A 16,884-nucleotide genomic window follows, 5' to 3' on the forward strand; every position below is an offset into this window, starting at 1 on the left:
TTATGGCAGTGCAAATTTTACCTCTAAGCTAACAGTTAACATTGAGTCCTATGAGACAAGTTAGCCGCGAGCTGGTCTCATAGGACTCAATGTTAACTTTTAGCTTGGAGGTAAAATTTGCACTGCCATAACTAGAAAACGGTTGAAAGTACAGGAGAACGGTAAAACCTTATTATTTAACTCAAGGGGAGGTGTAAAAAATGGGACAGTATCACTTTAAGGGTGATTTATGCCTCGAGACCAACTTCCCTGCGTCGTGATGCAGTGAGCCGTACAGTTAACGGAGTGAAGCCCCCCCATCACGCAGGTACTCAGGGGCACCTCCCCAAAATTGTGACTCAACGCAGTGAATGATGCAGACGGCAACGGAGTGAAGGGCGGGAAGGAGAGAAAAGAGGTCTCTGATTGGTCCTCTCAACCAGCTTGCTCTGTCCTCGAGAACAAGCTACTTCCTTGTTCTAACCTTCGTCGGTCTACGGACTGTGAGCTCTTCATTAAATAAGTTGCCCATGCTTTGTCGTTTCATTTATTTACATGAACCAAAGACAACACGTGCGCTTGCAAGTTATGACGCTGAAGTTATTTGGACAGTTGAACAGTGTTTCCGAGGTTGAGGAAACATTCCGCTTCGTGCGACCTATCCTCGACAAATGAGCCACTTCTTTGTTCCAAACTACCGCGGTGGCTGCCAGTGCGATCAAAAATGCATGTGACATAAAGATTTAATGTTTCATTTTCATTGTCGTCGAGTCTGTGAAGCTAAAAAACAACTGACACGTCTAGGTTATTCTTTGTATTGAAGGCAGTAAGCGTGGAATGACATCGCGCAGACTGCGCTTCAAAACAGGGCATAAATCAAAATGAACTGCATCATGGCTGCGACAAGCTCACTGCATGGCACTGCCAGGAAGTATAACCCGCCCGGTGGGCCCCGCACCCTCGTGGGCCCCTATTTTCAGAAATGTTAAAATGTATATACATATATATATATATATATATATATATATATATATATATATATATATATGGGACTGCCTACGCTATGCCAGATGGCCAGTCCACCCCTGCTGCATACTGAAATGACATGAGCATGGGAGGATTTTAGTCTGAGATTAACCCCCGCACAATTTTTTGCCCCAAAATGGCAGCATCCTTTTTTGCAGTAATGGATTAAAAAGGATATTCTTTTTTTTCCCAAATGCTTCCTGCTCACCAAGTGTAGATAACTGCACATGCATTTGGTTTCCTTGGCTACAGTGTCCATGGTGATGAGCAGCAATAAGCCAATGACGGAGCGGCAGATCTTAAATGCCAAGCTCATCTTCAGCCAAAGCATCAGCAAATAGACACAGCTTTTAAAAAGCCCTTTATGCGTTCAGTGGGACTGTTAATGTTAACACTACCAACATAGTCACTACACCAGTGTAAACATGACCGCTGATGCAGCAAGATTTAGCGTGCAGCGCTGGTAGGTGTGTCTCGCTCCACCTGAGCTGGAAAGAGAAAGGAGAAAAGTATCTAAGAGGTCATCCACACTGTAGGCCTAACCTATGGAATTATGGGCGGAATTCTCCCGTCTCCACTTAAGTCGGTTTTACGCACGCACATTTACGCGGTCTTATCTTGCGCGTATTCTCCCCTCTGGAACGTCGCCACACCCCTTGCGCTTAACTCAGAAAAACAGCGCGTAGCCCAACAAAGGCGTGATATATGCTAAATGGGGGGATGAGTCTCCGCTAACTTCATCAGATGTGGCTACAAAGAAACTATGGAGCATGGATTTTCAGATCAACCATGTGAAAACCTCGGCAGTCCATTGAGATCCAACACTGAATTTTAACTTTGAATTTAAAACCACGTGACAAAAGTCCTCGTGCAAAAGCATCTCGACATTTAACCTCAGCTCATTTTCACAATCACACGGCGAGTAGTGGAGGTGAGATAATGAGATGGAAACGCAATGTGCACCTTTTGGTGCGCAACAGGTTGATTGAAATAATAAACATGATAAACATTGAAATAATAAACATGATTAAACGTTTTGTTAAAAATGGAGTTTGGCGTGTTGCCTGGACAATTCCCGAAAATCAAAAACTGATTTAAAATGCTGATCATTCCCACAGTTTAACAAACACATAGTATTTGCTGACTTTTAAAAGTGTTTCTCTGCTTCTCTGTACAGCAACGTGACATTAATATCATTGGAAATATGTGGATCTCAACTGTCCGTCAGCATATTACACTTAGGCTACATGCATGCTGAAGAATGAACGAGGAAATCGATCGTCATGAAAAAACTGAGACTTTATGTTCTGTCACAGACATTGGAATTAATTGGACATGGGCATGCAATGCCAAGCTAGGACTTAAACGCGCAGCTGATGGGGTGTAATAGAGACCAGAAGCGAAATGCCAAAGACATGCTCTGATATGTAGGCCTACCTTTTTACGTTTAGCTGTAATGACATTCAGGAAATAGCCTATTTTCTGCCTTACAAAAACAGATAGGACAACCTGTAGCCTACCTCAGTATGTGGTGGTTTTGTATGTCGGGCATCAGTTCAGAAAGTTTAAAAGGTTACATGCACATATGCACGAGTTTCAATAAATCACAAAAGTGGAGGAGTTGCAATAAAAACCCTTTACTTAACGTCGTGGCTACAACATAGTAAAAATGATGAAGGTTGTTTTTGAATAGGCATACTTTGGGTGGCTGTTGGGACGAATGGAACAGCGGTCTTAAGTCTGACGTGCCTTGTCAATTTAGCCTACTTGTACATGGTGCAACGAGGTGTTTTTGGTTTTGGTTACCGTCCGTGGAGACAACATGATGATCCTCGTACTGATTAATTAATTACCTGCTTTTGTTTGTAAGTTCACCTATATGAGAACATGCTCTGGGCAGCTGGTCATATTTTGTCACAATTAATGTAGGATGTTTATGTGGAACTGTGAATGAATTTCGATTTGGACTCACGCTGACGGTAAGGAACATCAACAAAGCATACCGTGTAACATGTTAAAAATGCGAGCCAAGCGAGCATCAAATGCAATATTAAATTTTACCTCATAGTGGCGCTTGACCTTACTACAGCCCTTTGATGCGCGTAAAGGCAAACGCGCGAAAGTGCACGGGAGAATACGCTTAGGATTCATTTACATGCGAAACTCCCTGATTTTGGCCTGGCCCCACCCAAAGTGCGCAACTGGTCAAATCCTGCGTAAACCCCGCTTAATCACAGACTTGACTAACCGCGGAGGCGCTGTTGCGCGCTTTTTTTGACTTAAGCGGGTGGGAGAATTCCGCCCTTAGTCCTTATCACTTCATACAGCAGGTGGAGAAGGAAGCAGTCAGAACATTGAGATGGTAAACAGCAGCAGTAATGAAAATAATAGTAGTACTAATACAGGAGTAGTAGTAATAGTAGTATTATCATCAACGTCAAATTTAGTTGCCATTGTTAGCATGAGCATTCACTACATTACTTTGTTGTGCTAAGACAGTACTTGGTTTGATCAGGCATTACCAGACTGAGATCGCACCCCTTTAAATCCCCAGCATGTCCATCAGAAGAGTCCCAGCCAGGGCTGGACTGAAGGAGAAATAGGGCCCTGGCATTTTTGGATTACAGGGGCCCCTCATAATTAGCTGCACAGAACTGGCGCACCGGTGGGCCCCGCACCCTTGTGGGCCCCTATTTTTTCAGAAATGTAAAATAATTAAAAAAAAAAAAAAGGAAATGGAAATGCCCGCTATGCCAGATGGCCAGTCCAGCCCTGGTCCCAGCACATATTGCAAAATCAATAAAGTACATCATCTGTGCACTGTCCACGACTCCAGCATTTGCACAGATGCAAGATTGGCCCGTCTATGCACTGTGTGGGATATGAAATTGTCTACACCAAAGTCCATGAATTAAGACCATCCCACCCCACAACATTCCCCCCCTCATACACAAACACACACGCACACAGACGCAGACGCAGACGCAGACGCAGACGCAGACACACACACACACACACACACACACACACACACACACACACACACACACACACACACACACACACACACACACACAGAGAGTGCCTACTGCCTGTGTTCATTAATGTGAAATTAATGTTGAATGAATCACTGATTATTTATGACAAATCCCTCTAAGAACGCTCGACTGCCATTGCAATAACGGGTTTCATTATCGAACTAGGTCACCATGGCCATGAATATGCGGGGAAATAAAATATGCAGCAAAGCCGTACCTGTTTATTGGCGACGTTCGCTCCACAACATGGCGGGTCAACCAAATACGTCATCGTCAACATTCGGCAACGATATGCTGCTGCATATATGCCATGCATTAGGTTTGATAGTAAGGATGTCATTTTTCTACATTCATGCATCTATGAGTAATGTTGCCTCTGACATTTGCCACCAATTACTTGCAAATGTGCTTCATCCTGTAAGACATGCTACTTGTGTTTCGAATAATTTCCCCTGTATCATTATTATAGTTAGGACCAAAATGCTTTTATATTCTTGGCAAATGCTAGCAATAGTTATTCGTCTAATAAATATCACATTACATTACACTTCACTGGCACTTTTTTCCAAAGTAACTTGCCGATATTACAGGGTATTGGTTGCAGTCCGTGGAGCAATGTAGGGATGGGTGCCTTGCTCAAGGGCTCTTAAGCCATGGAGAGAGGAAGGGATTGGTAAGGGTGGGGACTGAACCTATAACCCTGTGATCTACAGTCCAACTCCCTAACCATTTCGCCATGGCTAGCTCCATGGACAAAAAATGGACAAAACCTTTTTTTAGAATTAAGATATTTTTATGCCAGCATTCCTCCTTTCTTCTGTACTTGTATATTGGATATCTAAGCTGACAGGATGACAACTTTGATTGCCACAGATTGTCAGGAGGATTTTGATCAGAGGTTTGGCCTGAGCCATTTTGACAACGTTCACTTTACTGTTTTTATGTCACCCTAGTGTTCTAGCTTAGCAATGCCACGGGTAATTGTCTGCCTGGCAGGTAGGTAAATCCCTCTCTCAAGCCCTACGTTTTACAAGAGATTGCTACGGGTTTTCTTGTGATATTGTGTACAGTTCAGTTTCCTTTCATCCTCCCTTCAATTTTCTAAAATGTTTCTCAGTTCTTGGAGTTGGGGGAAGTGCCCACGCAGCATGGTCTTACCACTGGCATGCTTCAGGATTTGGATGGTGTTGTTCTGGGCATTGTCTGTACACCATTTACACTATGTATGTGTGTGCGTGTGTGCGTGTGTGCGTGTGTGTGTGTGTGTGTGTGTGTGTGTGTGTGTGTGTGTGTGTGTGTGTGTGTGTGTGTGTGTGTGCGTGCGTGTGCGCGTGTGTGTGTTTGTGTGTGTGTGTGTGTGTGCGTGCATGCGTTTTAAACATTTAAACATTTGAGGATTGCCAAAAAAAGGTCTATTTTTGTCTCATGTGACCATAAAATGTTTTCCCATTTCCTAAGCAACCTACAAATATGCCAGAGTGGATATTTCTTTTCAGATATCCTCCAACAGAGTCCAAACCCTGCATGCCGTTTTGCTGCACAAGGTTCAGCAACTCAACCCTAACTTAAGTGATCTAACCAATGGAGATCATCCCCAAGTCCGCCATTGAATGGGGTGTTCTTTTCTGATGGTGGAGTTGTATGGTGTACTTCCACCAGAGCTGTCAAAAGGAAAAGGAACAAGAAAACACCGGTGACTTCACTGGGTAACTGGCCTGCAGTTTCTATAGACCAGTGCACCTGTCTTAAAATCATTTGATTACCGTGTGTCTACTTCATTAGGTACAGTTGAATAAGTGATGTACGAGTATATACGAGGGTACTGGGTAACACTTTATTTTAAGAGACCTTTAATTACAGTGTACTACTTCCCCATTGGGTAGAGAGTGGAATAACTGGTGTAATAACCTGTAAGTACCACTGTAGTATATGTTATTAATTCATTAAAAAGATGATGTTCTGGATGTGAGGCTATGGTTTTCCTCGCCTTTCTAATAATCCCTCTTTTCATCACAGGTTATTAGAAAGGCAAGGAAAATCATAGTCAATCCCTCACATCCGGCACATCATCTTTTTAATCTCCTCCCATCGGGTAGGAGATATACAAGCTTTAGCACCTCTACATCCCGATTTAGAGACAGCGCAGATCCAGTGGCCATGAGAAATTTGAACCAGCTATGACTTTCGCATGCAATGCATGCAACTGTCACACACCAGTCACAATACACACACAAAAAAGTAGGCCTGATCTTAAATCGTCATGTATGTAAAGTATTCAAAGATATATACAAGGTCGAACACCCTTGTTCCTTCCATGCCAATTTGTGACGGGTTTAAAGAATTACTTTTCAGAGCGCCATATTTATATTTCTCCTATGGGCCCCAAAATGGCTGGATCTGCCCCTGATTCAAGATTTGATTCTGAGAGACAAACTGGGCATCAGTCTGGGGCAGAGGTGGGACCAAGACACTAATGTGCAAGTCAAAAGTAAGTCTCGTCTCAAGTCTTTCCACTCAAGTCAGAGTCAAGTCACAAGTCAAGACACATTTGACCAAGTCAAGTCCAAGTCGTAACCCAGCCAAGTCAAATCCAAGTCCAAGTCACAATTTTTTCCAAGTCCTTAACAAGTCACCAGGAATTTTCTATTTGCAATCTTGACAATTATAAATTCATTACAATGAGTAGTGAGAAACGAGTAAAACAATGGGAATTACTGAAAAGTTGCTCAGAAATCAGTCTAAACCAAACTAGTGTACTGTGTAAGTAAAAAGTCACTTTCACATAAAAATACATTTCATGTGAATGTGTACTTAAACATAACATCTAAGAATGTTCCTTCTTCTGAAGTTGTCCCAACTACCCTGAAGAGCAACCATACCCCAAAAACACAATAACTATTGGTAATTGGGTAAAGGGGTCATCAGATATCTTGCAAAAAGCAATGGTGTCCAGAGGACTTTGTGTACACCATGTTGTTTTGGCTTCACACTTTGTTTGCTCGAAATGGGAATGCTAGTACTTCCATGTAAATCAGGATGTTAGTAACCCAAACATATACCTCTTATAATTACCCTTTATATCATCCGAATTTGATATTAAACTAATAGTCAAGTTACCAACTGTGCATGTAAACACACACAATAATGGTCTGTGTTTCTGTTCTATTCTATTCTATTCTATTCTATTCTATTCTATTCTATTCTATTCTATGCTGATTCTGAGGATGCATAAACGGTATAGCTAACAATGAGAGGTGAGGCCTGCTTTGCAGCAGTCAGTTCCCATCAGCCTCAAAGGAAGGCAGGAGAAGGCTAGGCCACAGCAAAAGCTCGTCCACAAATCACATGGGGTCACACAGGTTGAGGATCAAAGAAGCAGACATGGCTCACTATCATTACGTAGGATGCAGCAAAGGCCGCATACACCTGGTTCACTGAGAGAGGAGGACCGCGGGGCATGGCCAGCGGTGAAGGGCACGGAAAATAAATCTGTGCGACTTCAGGGGCGGCTGGGTGTATTGCCAACTCTCCCCCCTCTCTCTCTCTTTCTCTTTCTCTTTCTCTCTCTTTCTCTTTCTCTTTCTCTCTCTCTCTCTCTCTCTCTCTCTCTCTCTCTCTCTCTCTCTCTCTCTGCAATCCACTGAAGTGGCCTGGTAGAAAATATGCGAGTGAGAAAGCCTATGATCTGGGTGGGAAAATATTCATAAGTGTGTGTGTGTGTGTGTGTGTGTGTGTGTGTGTGTGTGTGTGTGTGTGTGTGTGTGTGTGTGTGTGTGTGTGTGTGTGTGTGTGTGTGTGTGCACAGTAAATTGTATAGTGTTAAAATAACACTTAAAGAGTTAAAATTAACACTGTTCTAGTGTCTATTTGGTCCTGCTCCAGATCAGTGTTAAACACTGGTGTTAGATTTGTAGTGTTAAGCTAACACTATAAAGAGTAAAGCAGTTTCGGGGAGCATACAATGGCGCAGACAAACTCCATCACCTCGAGGAGGCGGGGGCTCTCTGGAGTACTTCTAACTCCACACAATTCAACAACTTCATTTGTCACTGACACTGGAGAGCATCTCACTCCATTTGGTGTTGGAATTACTCCAATAGTGTTAATAAGCCTTAACACTGCAAAATTAACACTGGCAAATTTACTGTGTGTGTGTGTGTGTGTGTGTGTGTGTGTGTGTGTGTGTGTGTGTGTGTGTGTGTGTGTGTGTGTGTGTGCGTGCACGCGCTGTGTTTGTGTGTGGTGTCAGTGACACGAGGGAGCCGCACGTTTTCTGGATGCACTTTTTACGAATTAGCTACTCCAGGATTTTAAAAAAAGCGCTGAAGAGCTTATGAGCAAGCAGGAAGAAAATGAGAGCGGTGGTAAAAAAAACCCCTTCAGCTCAAACACGAACCAAGAAGCAGAGGGTTTCACACAGTAATCAGGGGTCCAAAGTACAGTACCTACTTCTACTAAAATACCCAGCATTTTCCACCCCCCTTCTATTTATGCTTGAAACCTTGCCACTTAGAAACGTGACTCTTTGCACAAAATGAGGGCATTACGGTAATACCTAACTCACAGCAATGAGAGGGCAAGAGGTCATGCAAAACAGGCCAGTTCCTGCTGGGTTGGGCTGAGCTGGGCTGGGCTTGGCCAGAACATAGCATTCTTACAAGGACTTCTGCCAGGGGCATAGCGCCGTAGCATCTGGGCCTTGTGGACCAAAAAACGTATATTGAAAAAGAAGTATTACTGGCTGGAAGATACACTGGCCACGGTGTAGTACAGAGGCAAAGCCTGAGTAAAGGGTGTGCATGGGCAGTAGGTGTGATGCCATGATGGATAAAAAAATTGACACAGGCAACTCCAAAGTTGTCAATGTTCAGTGTGTGGCTCAATGTTAAGTAATTACAATGTCAAAAATCACAGTGTCCTATGACCTGTTCCACACTACAGCCCTGGCGGTAGTGGCATTGCACTTTATGCCGCCAGTACTGACCGTAGAAGAAGAAAGCGACTCTGTTCGCGGCCATGCCTTACTATGCTCTTATGACATCAATAAACCGTCTTCTCTATTGCATCTTTGTTGTGGACCCATCTCCAATGGACCACCCACGCCCTATTTACATGAACATGTTAATGTATGGGGCTCCTCGATATCTAGGGACCCTAGAAAGGGCACACTCATCATACCAGCAAAAAATAACACACCTGTCACTGGATGAGAACAGGTTAACCCCTTAGCGTAGAGCCTCTGTTACAACCTTTTTGTTACCAAAATAACAATGGGCTCTCTGCATTGTCATTAGCCAGGCTGCGCCCTCCTAGTGACGCAACTAGTCAGGTCAAGAGCAATGCAAGTACTTTCACTTTGTCAGGAAGCAAACAACCATAAGCAAACCAAGGGAGGCGGGTCAACCATGCCGTTTGGGAAATGTTAATTGTTATGCTCTTGGTCAGACCAAGTCTCAAGGAGATTTGAACCTTGACAATAATTAGGCTACATTGCCATAGCAATGTGGTTATGATGTAAAAGGGAAGTCACTTGCGCTCTAACCTTCTTGGTGCGTCCAGTCCAGGACGGTAAACAATGTAGAGTAAACTGGTCCACTTCGGAGATGACATAATGTTTGCACCACAATAAAATACTAAAAAGTATCTGAGTGCTCCAGTCATCCCTGGCCTAGTCTTTCCGAAGTGGACCAGTTTACTCTACAGTGGTTATGATGTAGTTGAGTGTTTTCAGCAGGGAGTAAATAGACCCGTTGACAGGCCCATCTACAGTAAGAGCTACAAACAAACAAAAAAACAAACAAACAGCAGCAACAACAACAAAACAGCAACAAAGAAAAACTTTTCACATACATCACACATAAGGTGACATTCTGGGCAGATGGCAGGGAAGTGATGGAAAGAGAAAAAAGAGGGATTATTAAAGGGATCATGGAATGAAGGTTGAATGAAGGTACCACAACCTCTGGGAGGAAAGCGCAGAGAAGTGAACATGTTGTACAAACACAATTGGTCGACGCTACCACACCATAGTGAAAATATACAGATACCATGTATGATTTTTTTAAATAATACTCAGTAGATTTATTTATGTACTAGGGACAATGGCACCATGAATACACAACAAATGAATACAAAACCATCAAGTCTAAAGTATAATCAGAATTTAAACCATTCTTTAAACCAAACAGGAAATGAAGGGTTCAGATGCAAAACCCTAACTCCATTTCTGAAGACCTGCACTTCTATATTTTTTCAGAGAACCCGGTTGTTGGTTTGGTTTACATTCATGTACTTGATAATATGTATGAATAGTTATATTACATAAATAAAATGTAAAAATGTGCAATTTTGATAGCTTTATTTAAGATTAAGATTCATTTCTGAAAAGGCACTTATGGGGTTTTGCATCTGAACTCTTGAAATGTTTTTTTTCCCAGTTGGCCCATATTACTTTTTTGCACAGGCACTTCCACTATTCTGTAGTAGGAGGAGGCTTGGTCAGATAATAGCGCTGGCTTTCTCTATCATATTCAGTAGCTCTGCTCAACAAACCAGCGCCGGCTGATCTCAATAGACCACACACACACACACATCACCTCAATCAACCTCAGCTTACCGGTACCCAAGACACTGCTGCTCAGATCTGCAGCGCATAACAAACTGAATTCAATAACGCGCTGGATGAAGTACAACCCACTGGGACCGGAGGAGATGGCTGAAATGCATTTCTTAATTAAGGGTCGCATTAACGCCAGCCACGCTCGGCGTCTCTTATTAATGATGAGGTGATCATGATCCGCCTGATCTGCGTCAAACAGCGTCAAAGTTGAATAGCAGGATCAGGGCTGCCGACAGATTTGGTCGGGCCCGGGACAAAGTCTTCTGAAAGCACCCCCCCCCCCCCCACCCCACCACGATCAATACATACAACGTAATGGGCCACCCCCTCTCCCTGGGCCTGGGACAACTGACCCCTTTGCATCCCCCTTTCAGCGTCCCTGAGCAGGATGCTAGTAGTGGTGGTGAGTGACGATGCGCCAGTACCACCACTCTGTTGCTTCCAGCAGGCTGCAGGCAACAAGGCTATTTGGACTTTTCAGAATACATCAGGAAGCTTTTTTTGAAAACGCATTGGTTTTGACCTCGACCTTACTACACGTTTTAGAATGCGCAAAATATCCCATTAAGGGGGCTAAAACGCACCAGTCACTATGGAGTTTTTCATTTTATCCACATGTCGTGTTTACACGTAAACAGATTTTAAAAATCTGCATTTAAAAATATCCTCATACGTGTAACCAGCACCCAAATCACTAACACAGACCAGAGGACTGAGGGGGCTGGTGGAGGGGAGGGGAGGCGTCTGATGGGGCGGGAGGGATGTGGGGTGGGGTGGGGGCAACAGGGGCAGGGGAGGGGAGGGGAGGCGTCTGATGGGGCGGGAGGGCGGGAGGGCAGAAGGGAGGGATGAGGTCAAGAGGGGGAGGGGAGGGGAGAGGTGCAGCTGCTGCCACTTTTGGAGCAATTAAATGCTTCATGCACTCCAGCTGGGTGGTGAAAAGCAGAGAGCACTCAGGGGATGCCGAAAAGAGGGGCACTGTGAACCACTTGACCACCCCCAAACACACACACGCAAGCATGCACACACACACACACACTCACACACACACACACACACGCACGCACGCACGCACGCACGCACACACGCACGCGCTCACACACGCACGCACACACACACACACACACACACACACACACACACACACACACACACACACACACACACACACACACACACACACACACACACACACACACACACACACACACCATTTTAAGATCTATTTCATCAAATAACATTCATACTTTTACCTATTGCAATGTTCACAGCTATGGAAAGCTACAATCTTTTTACATGTAGATATTTCTTTCACATACCACAGCCTTGGTCGTGTTCCACTAGTCTACAGAATCACAACTTTGCATCCTATCATCCCATAGGTCAGGGATGTCAAACTCAGGCCCGGGGGCCATTTTTTGGCCCGCAGAACCATTTTATTTGGCCCGCGAGATCATTTCAAATGTGTATTACAGTTGGCCCACATACACCATTAATGTATAGCGTAACACAACTTGAACATGGAATTTGCTGTCACAGGATGTGCAGATACATTTTAACTAACAAATATGATGGGAAAGACTGTATGCACAATTTAACTACGAGTATGAAGTGCATGCATGCACAATTTTAGTCCATTTGTAAAAATAATTGTTGAGTTCGGCCCGCGACTTCGTTCCAGCTTTTGATTTTGGCCCTCAGTCAATTTGAGTTTGACATCCCTGCCATAGGTGCTAATGTGTGTGTTCTATCTCTGAACCTATCTATCCTGTTGCCCTTTATGCTATGTTTTTTTTCTCTTGCCTTTCTTGCTGAGCATTGTGCATTTGTGCTGTCTGGTATGGTGTTGTCTGGTATGGTGTTGCAGATGTCTTGCTATCTTGTTGAGCTCTGTTTGCCTCACTTGCATGTTTTTGTTATGTCCTGCATATTTCAATATCTGCATGGTTATGTCCTGCATGTTTTTATGTCTCAATCTTTTATGCCTTGCTTTCTGTGGATATGTTGTCTTTTGTGACTTTCTGTTTGTTTCTGTCTGTATTGTGAGTGCATTGTGTGTATTTTGCTGCTCTCTTGGCTAGGGGCCCACTTGAAAAAGAGGCAACTGCCTCAATGTGTTTTACCCTAGTAAAATAAAGGAGAAATAAATACATATCTGTACAATAAACACAATATTGAATCCGTAACCCTATAAAAAATACATTTGATAGACAAAAGACAGACTTTTGCAAGCTTCTGGCAATCCCAATATCTGCATGTAACACATGTAATCCTGAATAACCCGCCCCAATTATAATTCATCTTAAATATCTGGGGGTTTGCTGACAAAATGTGAATGCTAATTATATGAGACAGTGATACTTCAGAAAGAGGACCAGCTCTCCAGAGTACATCCGTCCTCTGGCATCAGAGTCATCCAGACAGGGGGCCATACCATAACCTCAAGATAACCAATACAGCAACACAAGCTCAACGTGTCAAAGATCATCAAGAATCAGGCAGCAAAAATAAAATGAAAATAAAAAAGTGCAAAACTTAAAAAAAAAAAATGTTTTAAATAAAAGAAATTGGACAGAGTGAAATCGGTGAAATCTAAATATAATGACCCATTTTACCATGGCCGATGCTGCTTAACACATCAGCAGACTTATTAACAAGCAATCCGGAACGATTTGCCAACAGCTTCTATTCTAGTTTCAGTAATTAAATTCAGAGCGGAAAAAAGCGACATCTGCTTTGTGTCTGCGATTGTCTTTTTTTACGCACACACACAGACATTAGGGTAGCTCTAATACTATTTGTTTTTTCACTTCCTGTTCCACACGTTCTAAGCTTTTTTTAAGCCGCGTCCCATAAAAACACACACACACACGCGCACACACACACACACACACACACACACACGCACACACAGAGCGCAGTGCGTCAAATGCTGACTGGCGGCCTGTGTATGATGAAGCGTCCTTTTCCATAAATGAGTTAAAAGAAAACACATGCGGTGGGGCGAAGAGAGAGCTGTTTAGTAAAGTTGCGTTAACGGATTTTTTTGGGTCTAAAGAGCCATAAACATAAAAATTGGAGGAGCAAAAAAAAAAAAGAGAGTGAAAAAGAAAACCCACAAAACAGCACTGGAACAAACAAGAGCAAAGTGGGGGACACACCCACTAAAACAACATGTAAAACTACTGTTCCCCACCTCAAAAGAAAGGGAAAGAAACCACCGAGAACAATCTCATTAGCACAGAAATAATATAATAGCAGCCAGTCGGGCAGAAAGGCCACAACATTAAGTCACCACGCACTGTTGATAGAAATAGCATCCATGACTGACTGACAAATCATTATTGTGTTGTTTTGTCCTGGCTGGCCTGGCCAACCCGAATGGCACAGTTAGTATTCAGCGCCGTAACCCCATCAACACGAGAAGTGTTTTGTTTTGGTTTGGCCCCTGGATGAGGGAGGGATGCGGAAAAGAACAAAAAAGTGGATGGGGGGTGGTGGTGGGGGTGGAGGTGGGGGTTATGGTGATGTCAGTCTTCCAAAAGGGCATTTATGAAGACGCTGGAAGAAATAAAAATGGTCAGAGACGTGACATGTGAGGCCCTCGTTCCTGCAGAAAAACAGACGTCAAACACCAGACGAGGAAAACAAAGGAAAAGCTCAGTGAAACATACAGACATTGACATTCACCCGGAGTCTCCTCAGGAAATGACCTCTGTTCACCTTGACTTTCTTGGGCAACATCAAGGCAGGAATATGAATGCTTTCATGCACTTGATTGCCCCTCTGATTCTATTACATTTCATTAGCTGTTCCATACCGCTAATAATAAGAATAATAATTGAATGAGCACATGGTTTATATTATAACAATGTTTTATGTTTTTGAAAATGAATGGAGGGCTTTTTTTACGAGGACATTACTCTCACTAAGAGGCCATGTTTATAGGCTGCGAAAGAAGATATTGCATTTATAATGTTCTGCACGCTAGTTATTTTTCTTTCATTTGCAGCTTATTTTATGCTGTCTGTATACAAAAGGACCATGTAAAAGCATGCGTTTCTATAATGCATTCCAGATGGCTTAGCCTCAAGCCACTATTCTCTAAGAACTCCAGGAAAATAGAACACCCCAAAACCTCAACGCTTCCAATGACAGACGACGGTGATCCCAAGGCCTTCAGATAAGCTGTCCAGGCACGGAGGGAAAAGTAATGAACCAAGACCCAGGTTTCCTGCCCGAAACTCATATCTTTTCATTTGAGCAGCCTCCACCCACTCAACTAAGCAACCAACCAGCCACCCTCCATATGACAACCAGTGGTGATCCTACAATGATTTGCGTCCCCTTCTGGCGGCCCTTCCTGCAACCCGGTGCCCACCACAAAATAAATCGCCAAAATGATGACAAAATGCGTATAAATTGCTCCTAAAAATGCGATGTTATTGTTGCAAAAGTGAAAATGAAAATGAAAATATTAGCGTTGAAATATCATGTTAAAATCACTAAATTGTGATTTTTGCTATGTTGTCGGGTCCGGAGTTTCATGATGGTGCCACCCCCTCATACCTGTCGCCCTGGCAATTGCCCGGTCAGCTCACCAATAGGACCGCCCCTGCCCACAATCACACCTCCACCACCACCACCAGCACCGGGAGCCTTACCTACAGTGATGGTGGGCCCCCAACCCCGGTCTCTTGTCCGAAACGAATATCTTTTCACTTGAGCGTCCTCTACCCATCCAACCAACAAACCCACCAAACACCCTCCCTCCGTCCCCCAACCACCAGACCAGCACCACGAGCCTTACCTGAGAGCGATGGTGGTGCCGTTGGCGGAGCCCGAGTGCGGCCTGGACGGCCCGTAGCTGCTCTGGCGCACGTAGCGCTCGTCCCCGCAGCACAGGATCATGAGGAACGCCCGGCGGAAGGCCCGGTTCAGGAAGGCGTACAGGAAGGGGTTGAGGCCCGAGTTCACGTAGCCCAGCCACAGCCAGGCCGTCCACATCTGCCACGGCACCGAGTACTGGATGAAGGGGTCCACCACGTTGGTGACGAAGAACGGCGCCCAGCACAGGCAGAAGCAGCCCATGATGACGGCCAGCGTCTTGGCTGCCTTGGTCTCGATCTTCATGCGGCTGGAGCCGTGCGGTTCCGGAGTACCGCCGCCGCTGCCACCGGTGCCACCTCCACAGCCACCGCAACCTCCACCCCCACTACCGCTGAGGTGCTCCGGGGCGGAGCCGGCGCGCTGCAAGGTGCCGATCTGCCGCGCGTGCTCCATGGCCGTCACGTAGATGCGCTGGTAGGCCAGCACCATGAGGCCCAGGGGCACGTAGAAGGCCACCGCCGAGCAGATAAGGGCGTACGGCCGGTTTACCAGGAACACACAGTAGGTCTCGTTGGTGGTGCTGCTGAACTTCCGCTGCTCGATCTGCAGGCCAGGCCACGGCGAAAGACATGCAGAGAGAGAGAGAGAGAGAGAATAGATGAAAGATGGGAGAGAAAGAAAGTCAAGGAAGCCAGCATGGAAAGAGAAGAGATAAACACAGCCATCTGAGCATAAAAAAATGTTCAAGCCATTTCCCTTGCCAAAATGAGACGAGAGAAGACTGTTCAAGATCTTTTGTCTGTGATTTAGTAATCATGAAGCTCGGCAACTCGGCCGTGTGCTGTGCGCCGTGTGTACACATTTCCCTCGAGTGCTTGGGTGGGAGCCCAAGGGCGCTGCTCTCAGGGGGTGACGAAAGAAATTCCCAGGGCATTTTGATTAGGTATACATATGACCGCGGAATCTATAAATATCCGCCGTCATTCTAATCGGTTTCAACAAACACAAATTACCTCAAGCAGTTTGGGGGCTGACCCTTGCACTCGTGAACCAAAACTCGCCCCGGCAACCCGCCGCGTCATCCCAGGCCCGGACCTCAACAGTGTCAAAACATTCGACACACAAACGTGTGAGAAGTCCCCCCCCCACCCCCACCCCCGTCCGGACAAGGCAATAATGCCCTTACATGGGCATCTCCTCCATTTCTGGTCTCTGGTCAAGGGCAGAGGGGGATGTGTACCTACCATCTGTTGCTGTCCACGCCACCAGCATGGGGAACCTATATCATCTACCAGCGCCTTTTTTTGTTTTGGCAGAAAAGTGATTTAAATCTAAAACAGGCAAGTGAGGGCCAAAACGTGCTCTGAGAATACATACAGTATGTGTCTAAGG

At 44.7% G+C, this 16,884-nt stretch overlaps 1 protein-coding gene across 2 annotated transcripts in view; it reads right to left on the reverse strand.

The window, feature by feature from the left end:
- Window positions 1-16,884, reverse strand: part of si:dkey-247m21.3 (5-hydroxytryptamine receptor 4) — a 67,474-nt gene that overhangs the window by 18,560 nt on the left and 32,030 nt on the right. For both annotated transcript variants that reach the window (XM_063210141.1, XM_063210140.1), the window contains exon 6: window positions 15,473-16,095. In XM_063210141.1, coding sequence (XP_063066211.1) covers window positions 15,473-16,095 — 623 coding nt within the window. The remainder of the gene's footprint in view (window positions 1-15,472; window positions 16,096-16,884) is intronic.

Source organism: Engraulis encrasicolus, chromosome 11 (assembly GCF_034702125.1).
Source record: "Engraulis encrasicolus isolate BLACKSEA-1 chromosome 11, IST_EnEncr_1.0, whole genome shotgun sequence".
NCBI classification, from domain to species: Eukaryota; Metazoa; Chordata; class Actinopteri; order Clupeiformes; family Engraulidae; genus Engraulis; species Engraulis encrasicolus.